At 32.8% G+C, this 16545-nt stretch overlaps 2 protein-coding genes across 2 annotated transcripts in view; both read right to left on the bottom strand.

The window, feature by feature from the left end:
* Nucleotides 1–1657, bottom strand: part of npdc1a (neural proliferation, differentiation and control, 1a) — a 60289-nt gene extending 58632 nt beyond the window's left edge. The window contains exon 1 of the mRNA XM_062057455.1: nucleotides 1316–1657. Within this exon, the coding sequence (XP_061913439.1) occupies nucleotides 1316–1421 (106 nt within the window). The 5' untranslated portion in view covers nucleotides 1422–1657. The remainder of the gene's footprint in view (nucleotides 1–1315) is intronic.
* Nucleotides 1658–10421: 8764 nt separating this feature from the next.
* si:ch211-282j22.3 (ER degradation-enhancing alpha-mannosidase-like protein 3) overlaps nucleotides 10422–16545 on the bottom strand; it is a 49720-nt gene continuing 43596 nt past the window's right edge. The window contains exon 21 of the mRNA XM_062057457.1: nucleotides 10422–13525. Within this exon, the coding sequence (XP_061913441.1) occupies nucleotides 13455–13525 (71 nt within the window). The 3' untranslated portion in view covers nucleotides 10422–13454. The remainder of the gene's footprint in view (nucleotides 13526–16545) is intronic.

Below are 16545 nucleotides of genomic sequence, written 5' to 3'. Positions count from 1 at the left end.
AAAAGTACTTCTGTCACATAGAGGATCTTGGACTTATCTTCTGGTAGTGGATCCTAAAAAATAGCTAAGCACTCTTGTCATATAGACAATCTTTGACTTGTCTTTTTGTAGTCAAATCTTAAAAATAGCAGTGCGCTCTTTGATTGGTGTGTTGTTGGTTTTTTTGCGGGAGGTTCTTTATAAACAATCGGCACTCCTGTCAGATAGATGATCTTTGACTTGTCTTTATTTACTGTAGGCCTTAAAAAACAATACAGCGTTGCTATATTAAGGTAGTTTTTTTTGTAGTGTACTTTTTGTAGTCAATCCTTAAATAACAGTGCGCTCCTGTCACACAGAGGATCTTTGACTTGTCTTTTTGTAGTCGATCCTCACAAATAGCAAAAGCACTTAGGTCAAAGATCCTCTATGTGACAAATCTTTTGGTAGTGGGTCCTAAAAAATAGCAAAGAACTCCTGTCATATAGACAATCTTTGACTTGTCTGTTTGTAGTCAATTCTTAAAAGTAGCAGTGCGCTCTTTCATTCGTGTGTTGTTGTTTTTTGGCGGAAGGTTATTTCATAAACAATAGGCACTCCTGTCAGTTAGAGGATCTTTGACACGCCTGTTTGTTCTTTTTGTTGTTTTTTTGGGCAGTAGATCCCCAAAAAGAGCAGAGTTGAGGACAGTTGGACCCTGGAATAGATCATTGCTGCTTGTAAGTGTTGCAAAATACAAACAACTTCCTTGACAGGAAAAGACGAACAAACAATGAGCTGGCGTGTAGAAGATATAGGCGTGGATGTGCTCGTGTTGCCATGGATACGAACCCCTTCACATCGGCGAAAGCGTGTTTGCGGGGATGGTTGGAGATTACGTGGGGCTAACCAGATGTTGCTTCTCACCATTTTAGGAGGGGATTAACTCCTAAACGCAAAGTGTTTTCCATCATCACATGAATAGGTCGCCATGTTGGCCACACATGCGTCACCTTCACATGTATACTTTATGGTCGTGCAGTCCTTTTCACGGCTAATTGTTGTTGTGTAACTTTAAAGAAAAGCGCCACGCCAGGGAGACGGTGTGTTTTAAACCTCACTAGCTGCTACAAAATAAATAAATAATAATAATTTTTAAAAATTGTGCTTTTATTTCACTAAAAGTGCGATTTGTTTGTGATTCGAAAGGCTCCATTTTACGCCCTGTTCGCTGTCTGACAGGTGCATGGCCATTTAACGATGATGACGCACGTCGTCGCCTCATTTCATTTAAAAACAAACAAAAAATAAAATGGAAGAAAATAGTGAATAATGAAAGTAGTCGCTCTCGTCTTACCTGGAAGGCTAGCGGTGGCGCGGACGACACAGAGCACGACCGCGGCCAGGAGCAGCGCCGAGGCCCGGCGATGACGTTCGCTCCGCGGGCTGGAGAGCGGCGGCATCGTCCGTGGTGGTGGTGGAGGTGGTGGCGGTGGAGGCGGTGGCGGTGGGCGGCGGCGGGGGTCTTGTCGAGAAGCCGGGATTGTGTTGTCATTCCCCCATCCTTTGTGGGTGTCGTGTCGCCGTGGTGGGGTTGGTTGGGTGAGTTTATCCGGTAATCCTCCGCGACGTTGCTGCTAAAGATAGCGGAGCTTCAGGTGGGGAGGGAGGGTGTGTGTGTGTGTGTGTGAGGGTGCTTGGTGCGTTCAGGGTCGCCTCGGAAACTACTAAACGAGCACCCCGAACGACTAAAATAAAAAAGATGACTATTTTTGTCAAAACAACCGAATTATTTAATGGAGAGTAACGTGTAGCTTAGTTACATTTAATGGAGAGTCAATTGTTTAGCTACATTTAATGGAGAGTAATTTGTTTAGCTAGATTTAATGGAGAGTAACTTGTAGCTTATTTACATTTACTGGAGAGTAACTTGTAGCTTATTTACATTTAATGGAGAGTGACTTGTAGCTTAATTTAATTTAATGGAGAGTAAATTGTATCTGAGTTACATTTAATGGAGAGTAACCTGTAGCCTAGTTACATTTAATGGAGAGTAACTTGTAGCTTAGTCACATTTAATGGAGAGCAATTTGTTTAGCTACATTTAATGGAGAGTAACTTGTAGCTTATTTACATTTAATGGAGAGTAACTTGTAGCTTATTTATTTACATTTACTGGAGAGTAACTTGTAGCTTATTTACATTTAATGGAGAGTGACTTGTAGCTTAATTTAATTTAATGGAGAGTAAATTGTATCTGAGTTACATTTAATGGAGAGTAACTTGTAGCCTAGTTACATTTAATGGAGAGTAACTTGTAGCTTAGTCACATTTAATGGAGAGTAATTTGTTTAGCTACATTTAATGGAGAGTAACTTGTAGCTTATTTACATTTAATGGAGAGTAACTTGTAGCTTATTTATTTACATTTACTGGAGAGTAACTTGTAGCTTATTTACATTTAATGCAGAGTGACTTGTAGCTTAATTTAATTTAATGGAGAGTAAACTGTATCTGAGTTACATTTAATGGAGAGTAACTTGTAGCCTAGTTACATTTAATGGAGAGTAACTTGTAGCTTAGTTACATTTAATGGAGAGTAATTTGTTTAGCTACATTTAATGGAGAGTAACTTGTAGCTCAGTCACATTTAATGGAGAGTAATTTGTTCAGCTACATTTAATGGAGAGTAACTTGTAGCTTAGTTACATTTAATGGAGAGTAACTTGTAGCTTAGCTACATTTAATGGAGAGTGACTTGTAGCTTAGCTACATTTAATGGAGAGTAATTATTTTAGCTACATTTAATGGAGAGTAACTTGTAGCTTAGTTACATTTATGCAGAGTAACTTGTAGCTTATCTACATTTAATGCACAGTGACTTGTAGCTTAGTTACATTTAATGGAGAGTAACTTGTAGCTTAGTTACATTTATGGAGAGTAACTTGTAGCTTATCTACATTTAATGCACAGTGACTTGTAGCTTAGTTACATTTAATGTAACTTGTAGCTCAGTCACATTTGATGGAGAGTAATTATTTTAGCTACATTTAATGGAGAGTAACTTGTAGCTTAGTTACATTTAATGGAGAGTAACTTGTAGCTTAGCTACATTTAATGGAGAGTGACTTGTAGCTTAGCTACATTTAATGGAGAGTAATTATTTTAGCTACATTTAATGGAGAGTAACTTGTAGCTTAGTTACATTTAATGGAGAGTAACTTGTAGCTTAGCTACATTTAATGGAGAGTGACTTGTAGCTTAGCTACATTTAATGGAGAGTAATTATTTTAGCTACATTTAATGGAGAGTAACTTGTAGCTTAGTTACATTTATGCAGAGTAACTTGTAGCTTATCTACATTTAATGCACAGTGACTTGTAGCTTAGTTACATTTAATGGAGAGTAACTTGTAGCTTAGTTACATTTATGGAGAGTAACTTGTAGCTTATCTACATTTAATGCACAGTGACTTGTAGCTTAGTTACATTTAATGGAGAGTAACTTGTAGCTTAGTTACATTTATGGAGAGTAACTTGTAGCTTATCTACATTTAATGCACAGTGACTTGTAGCTTAGGTACATTTAATGGAGAGTAACTTGTAGCTTATCTACATTTAATGCACAGTGACTTGTAGCTTAACTACATTTAATGGAGAGTAACTTGTAGCTTAGCTACATTTAATGGTGAGTAACTCTTAGCTTAGTTACATTTAATGGAGAGTAACTTGTAGCTTAGTTACATTTAATGAGAGTAATATATATATATATAATTTTTATTTTTAATAAAAAAACATTTTAACACTTGTTCTCTATATCAACTTCGGATCTATCTGTTGTTATAAATGTAGATTTTTTTTGTTTCTATAATTTACGCTATATCTTATACATTTAAAAAAAACGTTTTTTATGGCAAACACAAAAAATATATACAATAGTGTCCTCAAAAAACATTTCAATGTGTAATATTTGACATGAAGTCATTGGAGCCTTACATATGTCAATAATTCATAACAACGCTGATTTTGATTCTTTTTTTTTTTTTTTTTTGAGCAGTGACAGATTAAAACAAAAATTCCACAAAAATGATTGAGGATCCAAAAGTGTTAAAATAAATCAAAAAAAAATTTCTTTCGCACCTCAAATCTCTAGATCAACATGAGATCCCTCCGTCAATTATTATATTTTTAAATCATTTATTTTTGGAGTTTGTTTTATTCCCCTTTTTTATGACAAACACACAAAATGTGCAATGTTTCCCTTGAAAAATATCTCAAAGTGTAATATTTGATGAGAAGTCATCGGAGCCTTAAGTATGTCAATAATTCATAACGCTGATTTTGATTCATTATTATTTTTTGGAACAATGACAGTTGAACTAAAGGGGAAAAAAGCATGGCAGCTTTGGGTTATTTGTGTCAACATTGCAACTTTTTCTGGTTACATTTCACCTGTTTGCTCTTTTAGGACCTTTCCGCTTCCATTTGCGGCCCAAAAATGTCGTTAAACGCTTAACAACTCCGACGTACGTGACAATGTATCATGAACAGATTGATTTACGACACTTAAACAAGTACGGCGTGTTAGGGTGGCGGCCTCTCCGACGGTTTCCCAGGCCGTGAATGCATCACGGCACCGGGCGAGTTGACGGCGCGGCGGAAAGAAACGTGCTCCTACGTGATGACGTCACTAACCGGTTGGATGACATACACTTCCGCCCCAAAAATGGCTGCTGCGGAAATAAGTCGTCCTAGTTTGCTACCAATCACACACACGGTTTTATACACCAAATACATCTATTTATTGTTCTTCTTCTCAAGATTTTGGCTTCACCTTCCACATTTTTCACCAGATTCAAAGTGTTCAGCCTATTTGGGAATCGCGGGCTTTCCCTTGACAAATTCCAAAAAAATTCCCACATTTCCCAGAATTCCCGGTTTTCCGGGACATTATTTCCCATTCAAAATGAATTGGCCAGTTTTCAAACTTCCACCATTTCCACATTTTTCAACCGATTCAAATCATTCCACCTTCAACACATTCCACTCATCCTGGAAATTCAAACTATCATTTTTCCAAGTTACAAAAAATTCCAGGAATTCCCGTTTTTTCAAACCCTATTTCCACCCTTTTTTCCTGTCGACTACTCCTCCCTCATTTTTCAACCCACTTCAACCGTCAAAAAGTTCCTCTTAATCAGGACAAAAAAACAAAGTTGTTTTTTCAACTGGAAAAATTCCCGGTTTTCCCGAAATTCCAGGAATTCCGTAATACCATTTATCAATTAAAAATGTTAGTACTTCAACATTTCTCCATCAATTAGAAAAATTCCAACACCACCCATTTCAACTCTTTCAGAACATTCACATTTTGTAGGATTTTCAAAAAAATTCCCGCTTTTCCAGATTTTCCCAGGAAATTCCCACTGAAATGAATGGGACATTTTTCTACGTTCCACAACTCCGACATTTTTCATCCGATTCAAAGCGTTCCAACTTCAAACTGTTCAGCCTATTTGGGAATTGCGGGCTTTCTCTTGAAAAATTCCAAAAACTCCCAGATTTCCCGGTTTTCCGGGACATTCTACCCGTTCAAAATGAATTGGCCATTTTTCAAACTTCCACCATTTCCACATTTTTCAACCTATTCAAACCATTCCACCTTAAACTCATCCTGGAAATTCAAACTATAATTTTTCCAAGTTCAAAAAAATTCCAGGAATTCCTAGAATTCCATTTTTTTCAAACCCTATTTCAAACCCTTTTTTCCTGTCGACGACTCCTCCCACATTTTTCAACCGTTCCACCGTCAAAACATTTCTCTTAATCAGCACAAAAAAACAAAGTTGTTTTTTGAACTGGAAATTCCAGGAATTCCGTAATATCATTTATCAATTAAAAATGTTACTACTTCAACATTTCTCCACCGATTAGACAAATTCCAACACCAACCATTTCAACTCATTCAGAACATTCACATTTTTTAGGATTTTCAAAAAAAATTCCCCACTTTTCCAGATTTTCCATGAAATTCCCATTGAAATGAATGGGACATTTTTCTAAGTTCAACAACTCCCACATTTTTCATCTGATTCTAACCGTTCCAACTTCAAAATATTCAGCCTCTTCAGGAATTGTGTGCTCTACTTCAACAATTGAAAAAAAAAATTCCCGGATTTCCAAGAATTCCCAGTTTTTAGCTACATTTTCCCCATTCAAAATGAATTATTCATTTTTCAAAGTTCCACAATTCCCACATTCTTTAACCGATTCAAACCATTCCACCTTCAACTCATCCTGGAAAATTTAAACAACCATTTTTCCACGTTCAGCAAATTTCCAGGAATTCCTGTTTTTTCCTAACCTTATTTCCAACCTTTTTTAGTGTGATGACTTCCTTCATATTTTTCATCCCATTTCAACCGATCCACCGTCAACACATTCCTCTTCGTCTGGAAAAAAAAACCAAGTTGGTTTAAGAACTTTAAAAATTCCCGGTTTTTCTAAGTTCCAAAAAATTCCAGGAAATCCTGTTTTTTCAAACCCTATTTCCACCCTTTATTCTGTCGACTACTCCACCCACATTTTCCAACCCACTTCAACCGTTCCACCGTCAAAACGTTTCTCTTAATCAGGACACAAAAACTAAGTTGTTTTTTGAACTGGAAAAATTCCCGAAATTCCAGGAATTCCATGATACCATTTATCAATTAAAAATGTTACTACTTCAACATTTCTCCACCGATGAGAAAAATTCCAACACCAACCATTTCAACTCATTGAGAACATAATTTTTTTTTAGGATTTTCCAAAAAAATTCCCGCTTTTCCCGTGAAAACACATTCCTCTTTGTTAGGACAAAAAAATCAAGTTGGTTAAAAACTTGGAAAATTCCCGTTTTTTCCAAGTTCCAAAAAATTCCAGGAATTCTCAGAATTCCCTTTTTTTTCAAACCCTATTTTCTGGTGACTACTCCCACATTTTTCAACCCACTTCAACTGTTCCACCGTCAACACATTTCTCTTAATCAGAACAAAAAAACAAAGTTGTTTTTTGAACTGGAAAAATTCCCCGTTTTCCCGAAATTCCAGGAATGCCGTAATACCATTTATCAATTAAAAATGTTACTACTTCAACATTTCTCCACCAATTAGAAAAATTCAAACACCAACCATTTCAACTCTTTCAGAACATTCAAATTTTGTAGGATTTTCTAAAAAATTCCAGCTTTTCCCGATGTTTCCAGGAAATTCCCATTGAAATGAATGGGTCATTTTTCAACGTTCCACAACTCCAACATTTTTCATCCGATTCAAAGCGTTCCAACTTCAAACTGTTCAGCCTATTTGGGAATCACAGGCTTTCTCTTGACAAATTCCAAAAACTCCCAGATTTCCAGGTTTTCCGGGACATTTTACCCGTTCAAAATGAATTGGCCATTTTTCAAACTTCCACCATTTCCACATTTTTCAATCTATTCAAACCATTCCACCTTCAACTCATCCTGAAAATTCAAACTATAATTTTTCCAAGTTCAAAAAAATTCCAGGAATTTTTAGAATTCCAGTTTTTTCAAACCCTATTTCCACCCTTTTTTCCTGTCAACGACTCCTCCCACATTTTTCAACCGTTCCACCGTCAAAACATTCCTCTTAATCAGCACAAAAAAAATAAAGTTGTTTTTTGAACTGGAAAAATTCCCGAAATTCCAGGAATTGCGTAATATAATTTATCAATTAAAAATGTTACTACTTCAACATTTCTCCACCGATTAGACAAATTCCAACACCAACCATTTCAACTCATTCAGAACATTCACAATTTTTAGGATTTTCAAAAAAAATTCCTGCTTTTCCCGATTTTTCCATGAAATTCCCATTGAAATGAATGGGACATTTTCTAAGTTCAACAACTCCCACATTTTTCATCTGATTCAAACCGTTCCAACTTCAAAATATTCAGCCTCTTCAGGAATTGTGTGCTCTACTTCAACAATTGTAAAAAAAAATAAAAATAAAAAAATCCCGGATTTCCAATAATTTCCAGTTTTTAGCTACATTTTCCCCATTCAAAATTAACTATCCGTTTTTCAAAGTTCCACAATTCCCACATTTTTTTTAACCGATTCAAAGCATTCCACCTTCAACACATTCAACTCATCCTGGAAAATTTAAACAACCATTTTTCCACGTTCAGCAAATTTCCAGGAATTCCTGTTTTTTTCCTAACCTTATTTCCAACCTTTTTTAGTGTGAGGACTTCCTTCATATTTTTCATTCCATTTCAACCGATCCACCGTCAACACATTCCTCTTCGTCAGGACAAAAAAACCAAGTTCGTTTAAGAACTTGAAAAATTCCCGTTTTTTTCAAGTTCCAAAAAATACCAGGAATTCCCGTTTTTTCAAACCCTGTTTCCACCCTTTTTTTCCTGTCGACTACTCCTCCCACATTTTTCAACCCACTTCAACCGTCAAAACATTCCTCTTAATCAGGACAAAAAACCAGAGTTGTTTTTTCAACTGGAAAAATTCCCGTTTTCCCGAAATTCCAGGAATTCCGTAATACCATTTATCAATTAAAAATGTTACTACTTCAACATTTCTCCACTGAATAGAAAAATTCCAACACCAACCATTTCAACTCATTCAGAAAATTCAAATTTTTTTAGGCATTTCCCCCCAAAATTCCCGCTTTTTCCATGAAATTCCCATTGAAATCAAAGGGACATTTTTCTAAGTTCCACAACTCCCACATTTTTAATCTGATTCAAACCGTTCCAACTTCAAAATATTCAGCCTATGCAGGAATTGTGTGCTCTACTACAACAATTGTAAACAAAAACAATTTCCCGGATTTCCAAGAATTCCCAGTTTTTAGCTACATTTTCCCCATTCAAAATGAATGATCCATTTTTCAAAGTTCCACAATTCCCCCATTTTTTAACTGATTTAAACCATTCCACCTTCAACTCATTCAATTCATCCTGGAAAACTTTAAACAACAATTTTTCTACGTTCAACACATTTCCAGAAATTCCTGTTTTTCCCTAACCTTATTTTCAATCTTTTTTTAGTGTGATGACTTCCTTCATATTTTTCATTCCATTTCAACCTTTCCACCGTCAACACATTCCTTTTTCGTCAAGACAAAAAAGAACAAGTTGGTTTAAGAACTTAAAAAATTCCTGGTTTTTCCAAGTTCCAAAAAATTCCAGGAATTCTCAGAATTCCCGTTTTTTTTAAAACCCTATTTCCACCCTTTATTCTGTTCGACTACTCCTCCCACATTTTTCAACCCACTTCAACTGTCAAAACATTCCTCTTAATCAGGACAAAAAAACAAAGTGTTTTTTTGAACTGGAAAAATTCCCGGTTTTCCCGAAATTCCGTAATACCATTTATCAATTAAAAATGTTACTACTTCAACATTTCTCCACCTGTTAGAGACATACGAACACCAACCATTTCAACTCATTCAGAACATTCACATTTTTTAGGATTTAAAAAAAAAATTCCCGCTTTTCCCATGAAATCAATGGGACATTTTTGTAAGTTCAACAACTCCCACATTTTTCATCTGATTCAAACCGTTCCAACTTCAAAATATTCAGTCTCTTCAGGAATTGTGTGCTCTACTTAAACAATTGTAAAAAAAAATAATAATAATAAATCCCGGATTTCCAAGAATTCCCAGTTTTTAGCTACATTTTCCCCATTCAAAATGAGTTATCCATTTTTCAAAAGTTCCACAATTCCCACATTTGTTTAACCGATTCAAAGCATTCCACCTTCAACTCATCCTGGAAAATTTAAACAATTTTTCCACGTTCAGCAAATTTCCAGGAATTCCTGTTTTTTTCCTAACCTTATTTCCAACCTTTTTTAGTGTGATGACTTCCTTCGTATTTTTCATCCCGTTTCAACCGATCCACCGTCAACACATTCCTCTTCGTCAGGACAAAAAAGTTGGTTTAAGAACTTGAAAAATTCCCGGTTTTACCCGAAATTCCATTTTTCAATTAAAAACTGTTACTACTTCAACTTTTTTTTGACCGATTCAAACAATTCCAACACCAACCAACTCAGGACATTCATGCTCTTCATCATTTTCAATAAAATCCCACTTTTTCCAAAATTCCAGGAAGTTCCCATTGAAATGAATGGGACATTTTTCCAAGTTGCACAATTCCCACATTTTTCAACTTATTCAAAGCATTCCAACATCAACACATTCCACTCATCCTGGACTTTCTAACTAACACTTTCCCAAGTTCCAAACCAAATTCCGGTTTTCCTGGAAATTCAAACTATTCTTACATTCACACTACATACTGTCAGCATTGGAGCACTCACACGCAATTCCTCCAGGAATTGCCTCATCCAGATTGTCGTGTTGTATCGCACATTTCACACAAATAGATGTAAATATCGTGGCGAAAAAGAGAGAAAGTGATTGTAATTCTTATTTATTGACCTCATCGCACAAAGTATTATTGTATTGGCACACTAACCTCCAGCTTTAGGAAGTGCTGAGCACAATATAAAACATACAATAGTAAAAAGTCCCATCCTAAGACTTGAGCACCGTCGTGAGGTAATAAAGGTTACTTAATAAACAAGGATGTTTATGGAGCAGCATTTCACTGTGCAAACATTTCAAATGCAAACATCAGGCTCATGTTTGTGTTTTTCTGCATAAAAATGACAAAGTTGCAGCAACAAAGTCAAAAACAATCTTCTTCATGCAAACTTTTAAGAGGCTTTGATTAGAGAGCAACTAATTGCAACAACAAAAATGTATGAAGTATGACAAGTATTGGGGTTAGCAGGGCGGGTCCAAAGTGCGGCCCCGGGGACATTTGCAGCACGCAGCTACAAGTTTATTGGCCCGCAGGATATTGTCAAAATAAAATCACACCAAAAAAAAAAGGCAGGGTAATGACAAAAAGCTGAAATGTAATAACTAATAATACGCTTAGTCACATCTGAAAAGAAAATATTTTAAAATAGCCCCCAGTGGAAATAGTTGCTGTCCAAACTACAATTTTGTTGGTCCGTAGGATATTGTCAAAATAAAATACCAAAAAAAAGTTAAAATGTACCAAAAAAAATGACAAAAAGATGAAATTTAATAACTAATAATATGCTAAATCTAATCTGAAAAGAAAATATTTCAAAAACGCAGCAAGTGGAAAAAGTTTTGATGTCCAAACTACAATTTTTTTGGCTCGCAGGATAGTCAAAATAAAATCATACCAAAAAAAAAAAATTGTGTAAAAAAAAGGCAGGGTAATGACAAAAAGCTGAAATGTAATAACTAATAATACGCTAAGTCAAACCTGAAAATAAAATATTTCAAAATGGCCCGCTGTGGAAAAACTTGCTGTCCAAGCTACAATTTTGTTGGCCTGCAGGATATTGTCAAAATAAAATACCCAAAAAAGTTAAAATGTACCAAAAAAAATGACAAAAAGCTGAAATGTAATAACTAATAATATGCTAAATCTAATCTGAAAAGAAAATATTTCAAAAAAGCCGCAAGTGGAAAAAGTTTTGATGTCCGAACTACAATTTTTTTGGCTCGCAGGATATTGTCAAAATAAAGTCATCCCCAAAAAAATAAAAAGGCTTTTTTTACAAAAAAAAATAATTTTAAATCCAGATTTAAAGTTAAAGTTAATTTAGGTGAAATTAACATTTAAATGTTAAAGGTCAACCTTGAAAAGAAAATATTTCAAAATGGCCCCCGGTGGAAAGAGTTGCTGTCCAAACTACAATTTTGTTGGCCTGCAGGATATTGTCAAAATAAAATACACAAAAAAGTTAAAATGTAACCAAAAAATGACAAAAAGCTGAAATTCAATAACTAATAATATGCTAAATCTAATCTGAAAAGAAAATATTTCAAAAATGCCGCAAGTGGAAAAAGTTTGGACGCCCCTGCTGTCCAAACTACAATTTTGTTGGCCTGCAGGATATTGTCAAAATAAAATACCCAAAAAAGTTAAAATGTACCAAAAAAAAAATGACAAAAAGCTGAAATTTAATAACTAATAATATGCTAAATCTAATCTGAAAAGAAAATATTTCAAAAAAAGCCGCAACTGGAAAAAGTTTTGATGTCCAAACTACAATTTTGTTGGCTCGCAGGATATTGTCAAAATAAAGTCATCTCCACAAAAATAAAAAGGCTTTTTTTACAAAAAAAAATGTTTTAAGTCCAGATTTAAAGTTAAAGTTAATTTAGGTGAAATCAACATTTAAATGTTAAATGTCAACCCTGAAAAGAAAATATTTCAAAATGGCCCCCGGTGGAAAGAGTTGCTGTCCAAACTACAATTTTGTTGGCCTGCAGGATATTGTCAAAATAAAATACCCAAAAAAGTTAAAATGTAACAAAAAAATGACAAAAAGCTGAAATTCAATAACTAATAATATGCTAAATCTAATCTGAAAAAAAAATATTTCAAAAATGCCGCAAGTGGAAAAAGTTTGGTCGCCCCTGCTGTCCAAACTACAATTTTGCTGGCTCGTAGGATATTGGCCAAAAAAAAGTCATACCCCAAAAAAATAATTATGTAAAAAAAAAAAATTAAAAAAAAGGCAGGGTAATGACAAAAACCTGAAATGTAATAACTAATAATACGCTTAGTCACATCTGAAAAGAAAATATTTTAAAATGGCCCCCGGTGGAAAGAGTTGCTGTCCAAACTACAATTTTGTTGGCCTGCAGGATATTGTCAAAATAAAATACCAAAAAAAGAGTTAAAATGTACCAAAAAAAATGACAAAAAGCTGAAATTTAATAACTAATAATATGCTAAGTCAAACCTGAAAAGAAAATATTTCAAAATGGCCCCCAGTGGAAGAAGTTAGGATGCCCCTGCTGTTAGAATGAGGACCGCACTGAGAAGTGTTAGATAAAAATAACATCAATCAACAAATGTGAATGCTTTTTTTTTTTTTTTTTAAATTGGAGGAATTGGCTATTTTCCCCCTTAATTTTTCAAAATGTTTACCTAGAACTATTTTTCGACATTTTCCTCTAAAGACTTCAAGTTTATTCTCACAATTGCATTTTTTTGGGGCCTTCATCCTCAACACAATATTGCAAATAATACCATTAATATGAATAAAATAATAATAATTGCACATGTTTAGAAGCGACTGTAGTGGGGAAGATGTGCAAAAATAATATATATATACATATATATATATATTTTTTAATGTATTTTTAAAGGTCCAGATTTGTGGAATGTTCCGTGATCCCGCGGGGACAAATGAGTCAAAGTCACGCACTAAAAATTCCCTGAAGTTGCTTCTCAGCTCAAAGTCAAATCTTTGTTGTCGCCAACCTTGTTCGGATTATTAATAGTGTCTTGGAAAAAGGTGCAAGGTGGATTGCGTAACAACGCAGGTGAGCTTCCCGAGTCTGGTCCCGGTCAAAGTTCTGGGTCCTCTCCACAGCGACCCGGTTCTCCTGTGAGTTCCTCTGCTCAGTCCGGGAGAACTTCTTCCTGAGCCGGTGGCAGTTTGACGTCGAAGCCCGCGCCTCGGTCCCCCTTGCCTGGACAACGGGGACGATAAAAACTGAATCGGAGTCCTTTTTACTGCCTAGGAACTGGTCTTGGTGTGTCGCTGCAAAAACTGCTAGCTTAAGAAAATAAGGTCCAAGATGGCGAGAACTAAGTCAAATAAATAACATATATGCAAGGAGAACTTGGCAAATATGTAAAGTAGAATAATCAAATAAATAATATTTATATAACAACATTTATGCCAGGACATTTATAGAGTTAGGTCACTTTTTATGGGAAAAAGTGAAAAATAATTGATTCCTTAATTAAAAATAAAGTTGCAATTTCTTAAAATAAATGTTGAAAATTGCGGGAAAAAAATCTAGATTTTATGACAACATTCTTCTAGGAAAATGTTGTAATTTTTTGGTGATTAATGTCCTCTTTTTTTTCAACAAGAAAGATTTGTAAGAATATTTTTACTTGACAAACTTGTAATGTTTAGGGAATAAAGTCATAGTTTCATTTTTTCACAATAAAGAAGTAATTTTAAAGTGTTAATATGCAAGAAAATAACATTTTACCACAATATAGGTCTAGTATTGAAAGAAGAATAGTTTTTGTTGAATTAAGTCCTATTTTTTTAGAATAAAGTATTATTAGTAAAAGAAAAAAGAAGAAAATAAGTCCTCATTAAAAAAAATATTTAAAATTCTAAGAGGATAAAATGTAAATAATCCAAAAATAAACCAGCGACAATAAAATTATTGTTGACAAAACAAAAGTAGCAATTTTATTTTAAAAATGTAGATTTAGGTTGACTTTTTTAAAGAATAAAGTCTTAATTTAAGGGGAAAGATGATGTTAATATTAGTATTACGTCGTAATTAACAAAATACAAATTCAATTCTACATGGATAAAATTGTAATAATTTAATACATTAATTTAAAAGGATTTTACAATAACAATAAACTTCTGGTATTTAAAGAAAAATAGTGTAGTTTTTGTTAAATTAAGTCCTAATATGTCAATAATAAAGTAGCAATATGATATTAATTTAGTTTAGAAAAATAATATTTTAAAGTCTACATGGATAAAATGGTAATACTTGAGAATAAAGTCATATTTAAGTTGACTTTTTATCAAGAATAAAGTGGTAATTTTATGGGAAAGGTGTTCATTTGAAATTAATACAAGGAAAAATATTTTATAATAACTATAGACTTCTGGTATTTAAAGAAATAAATGTAGTTTTTGGTAAATTAAGTCCTATTTTTTCAAATAAAGTATCAATATTACAATAAAAAAAAAGAAAAAAAAGAAATTGTCACAGTTAATTAATTAATTCTACATGGATAAAATCTAAATAATCTCAATGATATGATTATTTTTTCCCTAGAATAATTTTATGGGATAAAGATTTTAATTTGAAATTTTTATTTAAGTAAGAAAATATTGTAGGTGAGCCAAGAAAATGTTTAAGATTTTACAACAATAATACATTTCTAGTATTTAATGAAAATATTGTGGTTTTTGTTCAATTAAGTTGTAGTTTGTCAATAATAACACAAAAATTACAATAATTTAAATGAGAAAACTATATTTTAAAGTCTACAGTAAAGTAGCAGTATTACAATAATTGAATTTAGAAAAGAAGTTTAAATAGTTGAATACAATTGTAATAATTGACAATAAAGTCATAATTAGGTTAACTTTTGGTAATTTTAAGGGAAAAGTGTTCATTTGCAATTAATGCAAGAAAAAAAGATTTTACAATAACAAACGTCTATAACATTTTTTTTGTAGTTTTTGTTAAATTAAGTCATAATTTGTCAATAGTAACACAAAAATTACAATAATTTAAATGAGAAAAACTATATTTTAAAGTCTACATGGATAACATTGTAATAATTGAGAATAAAATCATATTTAAGTTGACTTTTTATCAAGAATAAAGTGGTAATTTTATGGGAAAAGTGTTTATTTGCAATTAATACAAGAAAAAAAGACTTAAAAATAAATATCTAGTATTTTTTTAAATTGTAGTTTTTGTTAAATGAAGTCGTAATTTGTCAAAAATAAAGTACAAGTATTACAATAATTTAATTTAGAAAAATAATGTTTTAAAGTCTACATGGATAAAATCGTGATAATTGAGAATAAAGTCATATTTAAGTTGACTTTTTTATCAAGAATAAAGTGGTCATTTTATTGGAAAAGTGTTCATTTGACATTAATATGAGGAAAAAAAGATTTTACAATAACAAACTTGTAGTATTTGAAAAAAATTACTGTAGTTTTTGTTAAATTAAGTCGTAATTTGTCAATAATAAAGTAGCAAAATTGATATTGGGAATAAAGTCATATTTAAGTTGACTTTATAGAGAATAAAGTGGTCATTTTATGGGGAAAAGTGTTAATTTGACATCAATACGAGAAAAAAGATTTTAAAATTCAAATAAACGTCTAGTATTTAAAAAAAACTTTAGTTTTTGTTAAATGAAGTCGTAATTTGTCAATAATAAAGTAGCAGTAATACAATAATTTAATTTGGAAAAATAATGTTTTAAAGTCTACATGGATAAAATCGTGACAATTGAGAATAAAGTCCTATTTAAGTTGACTTTTTATCAAGAATAAAATGGTCATTTTATGGGAAAAGTGTTCATTTGAAATTAATACGAGGAAAAAAAGATTTTACAATAACAAACATGTAGTATTTGAAGAAAATTATTGTAGTTTTTGTTAAATTAACTCGTAATTTGTCAATAATAAAGTAGCAAAAGTACAATAATTTAATTTAGAAAAATTATATTTTATAGTCTACATGGATAAAATTGTGATAATTGAGAATAAAGTCATATTTAAGTGGACTTTATCAAGAATAAAGTGGTCATAAAAATAAAAATAAACGTCTAGTATTTTTTTTTAAATTGTAGTTTTTGTTAAATCAAGTCGTAATTTGTCAATAATAAAGTAGCAGTATTACAATAATTTAATTTAGAAAAATAATATTTTAAAGTCTAATATTTTAAAATCGTGATAATTGAGAATAAAGTCATAATTAAG

The sequence above is a fragment of the Entelurus aequoreus genome, linkage group LG08 (assembly GCF_033978785.1).
Source record: "Entelurus aequoreus isolate RoL-2023_Sb linkage group LG08, RoL_Eaeq_v1.1, whole genome shotgun sequence".
NCBI lineage: Eukaryota > Metazoa > Chordata > Actinopteri > Syngnathiformes > Syngnathidae > Entelurus > Entelurus aequoreus.
Note: the sequence above shows the minus strand (reverse complement) of the source record. Positions and strands in the feature narration are given on the sequence as shown.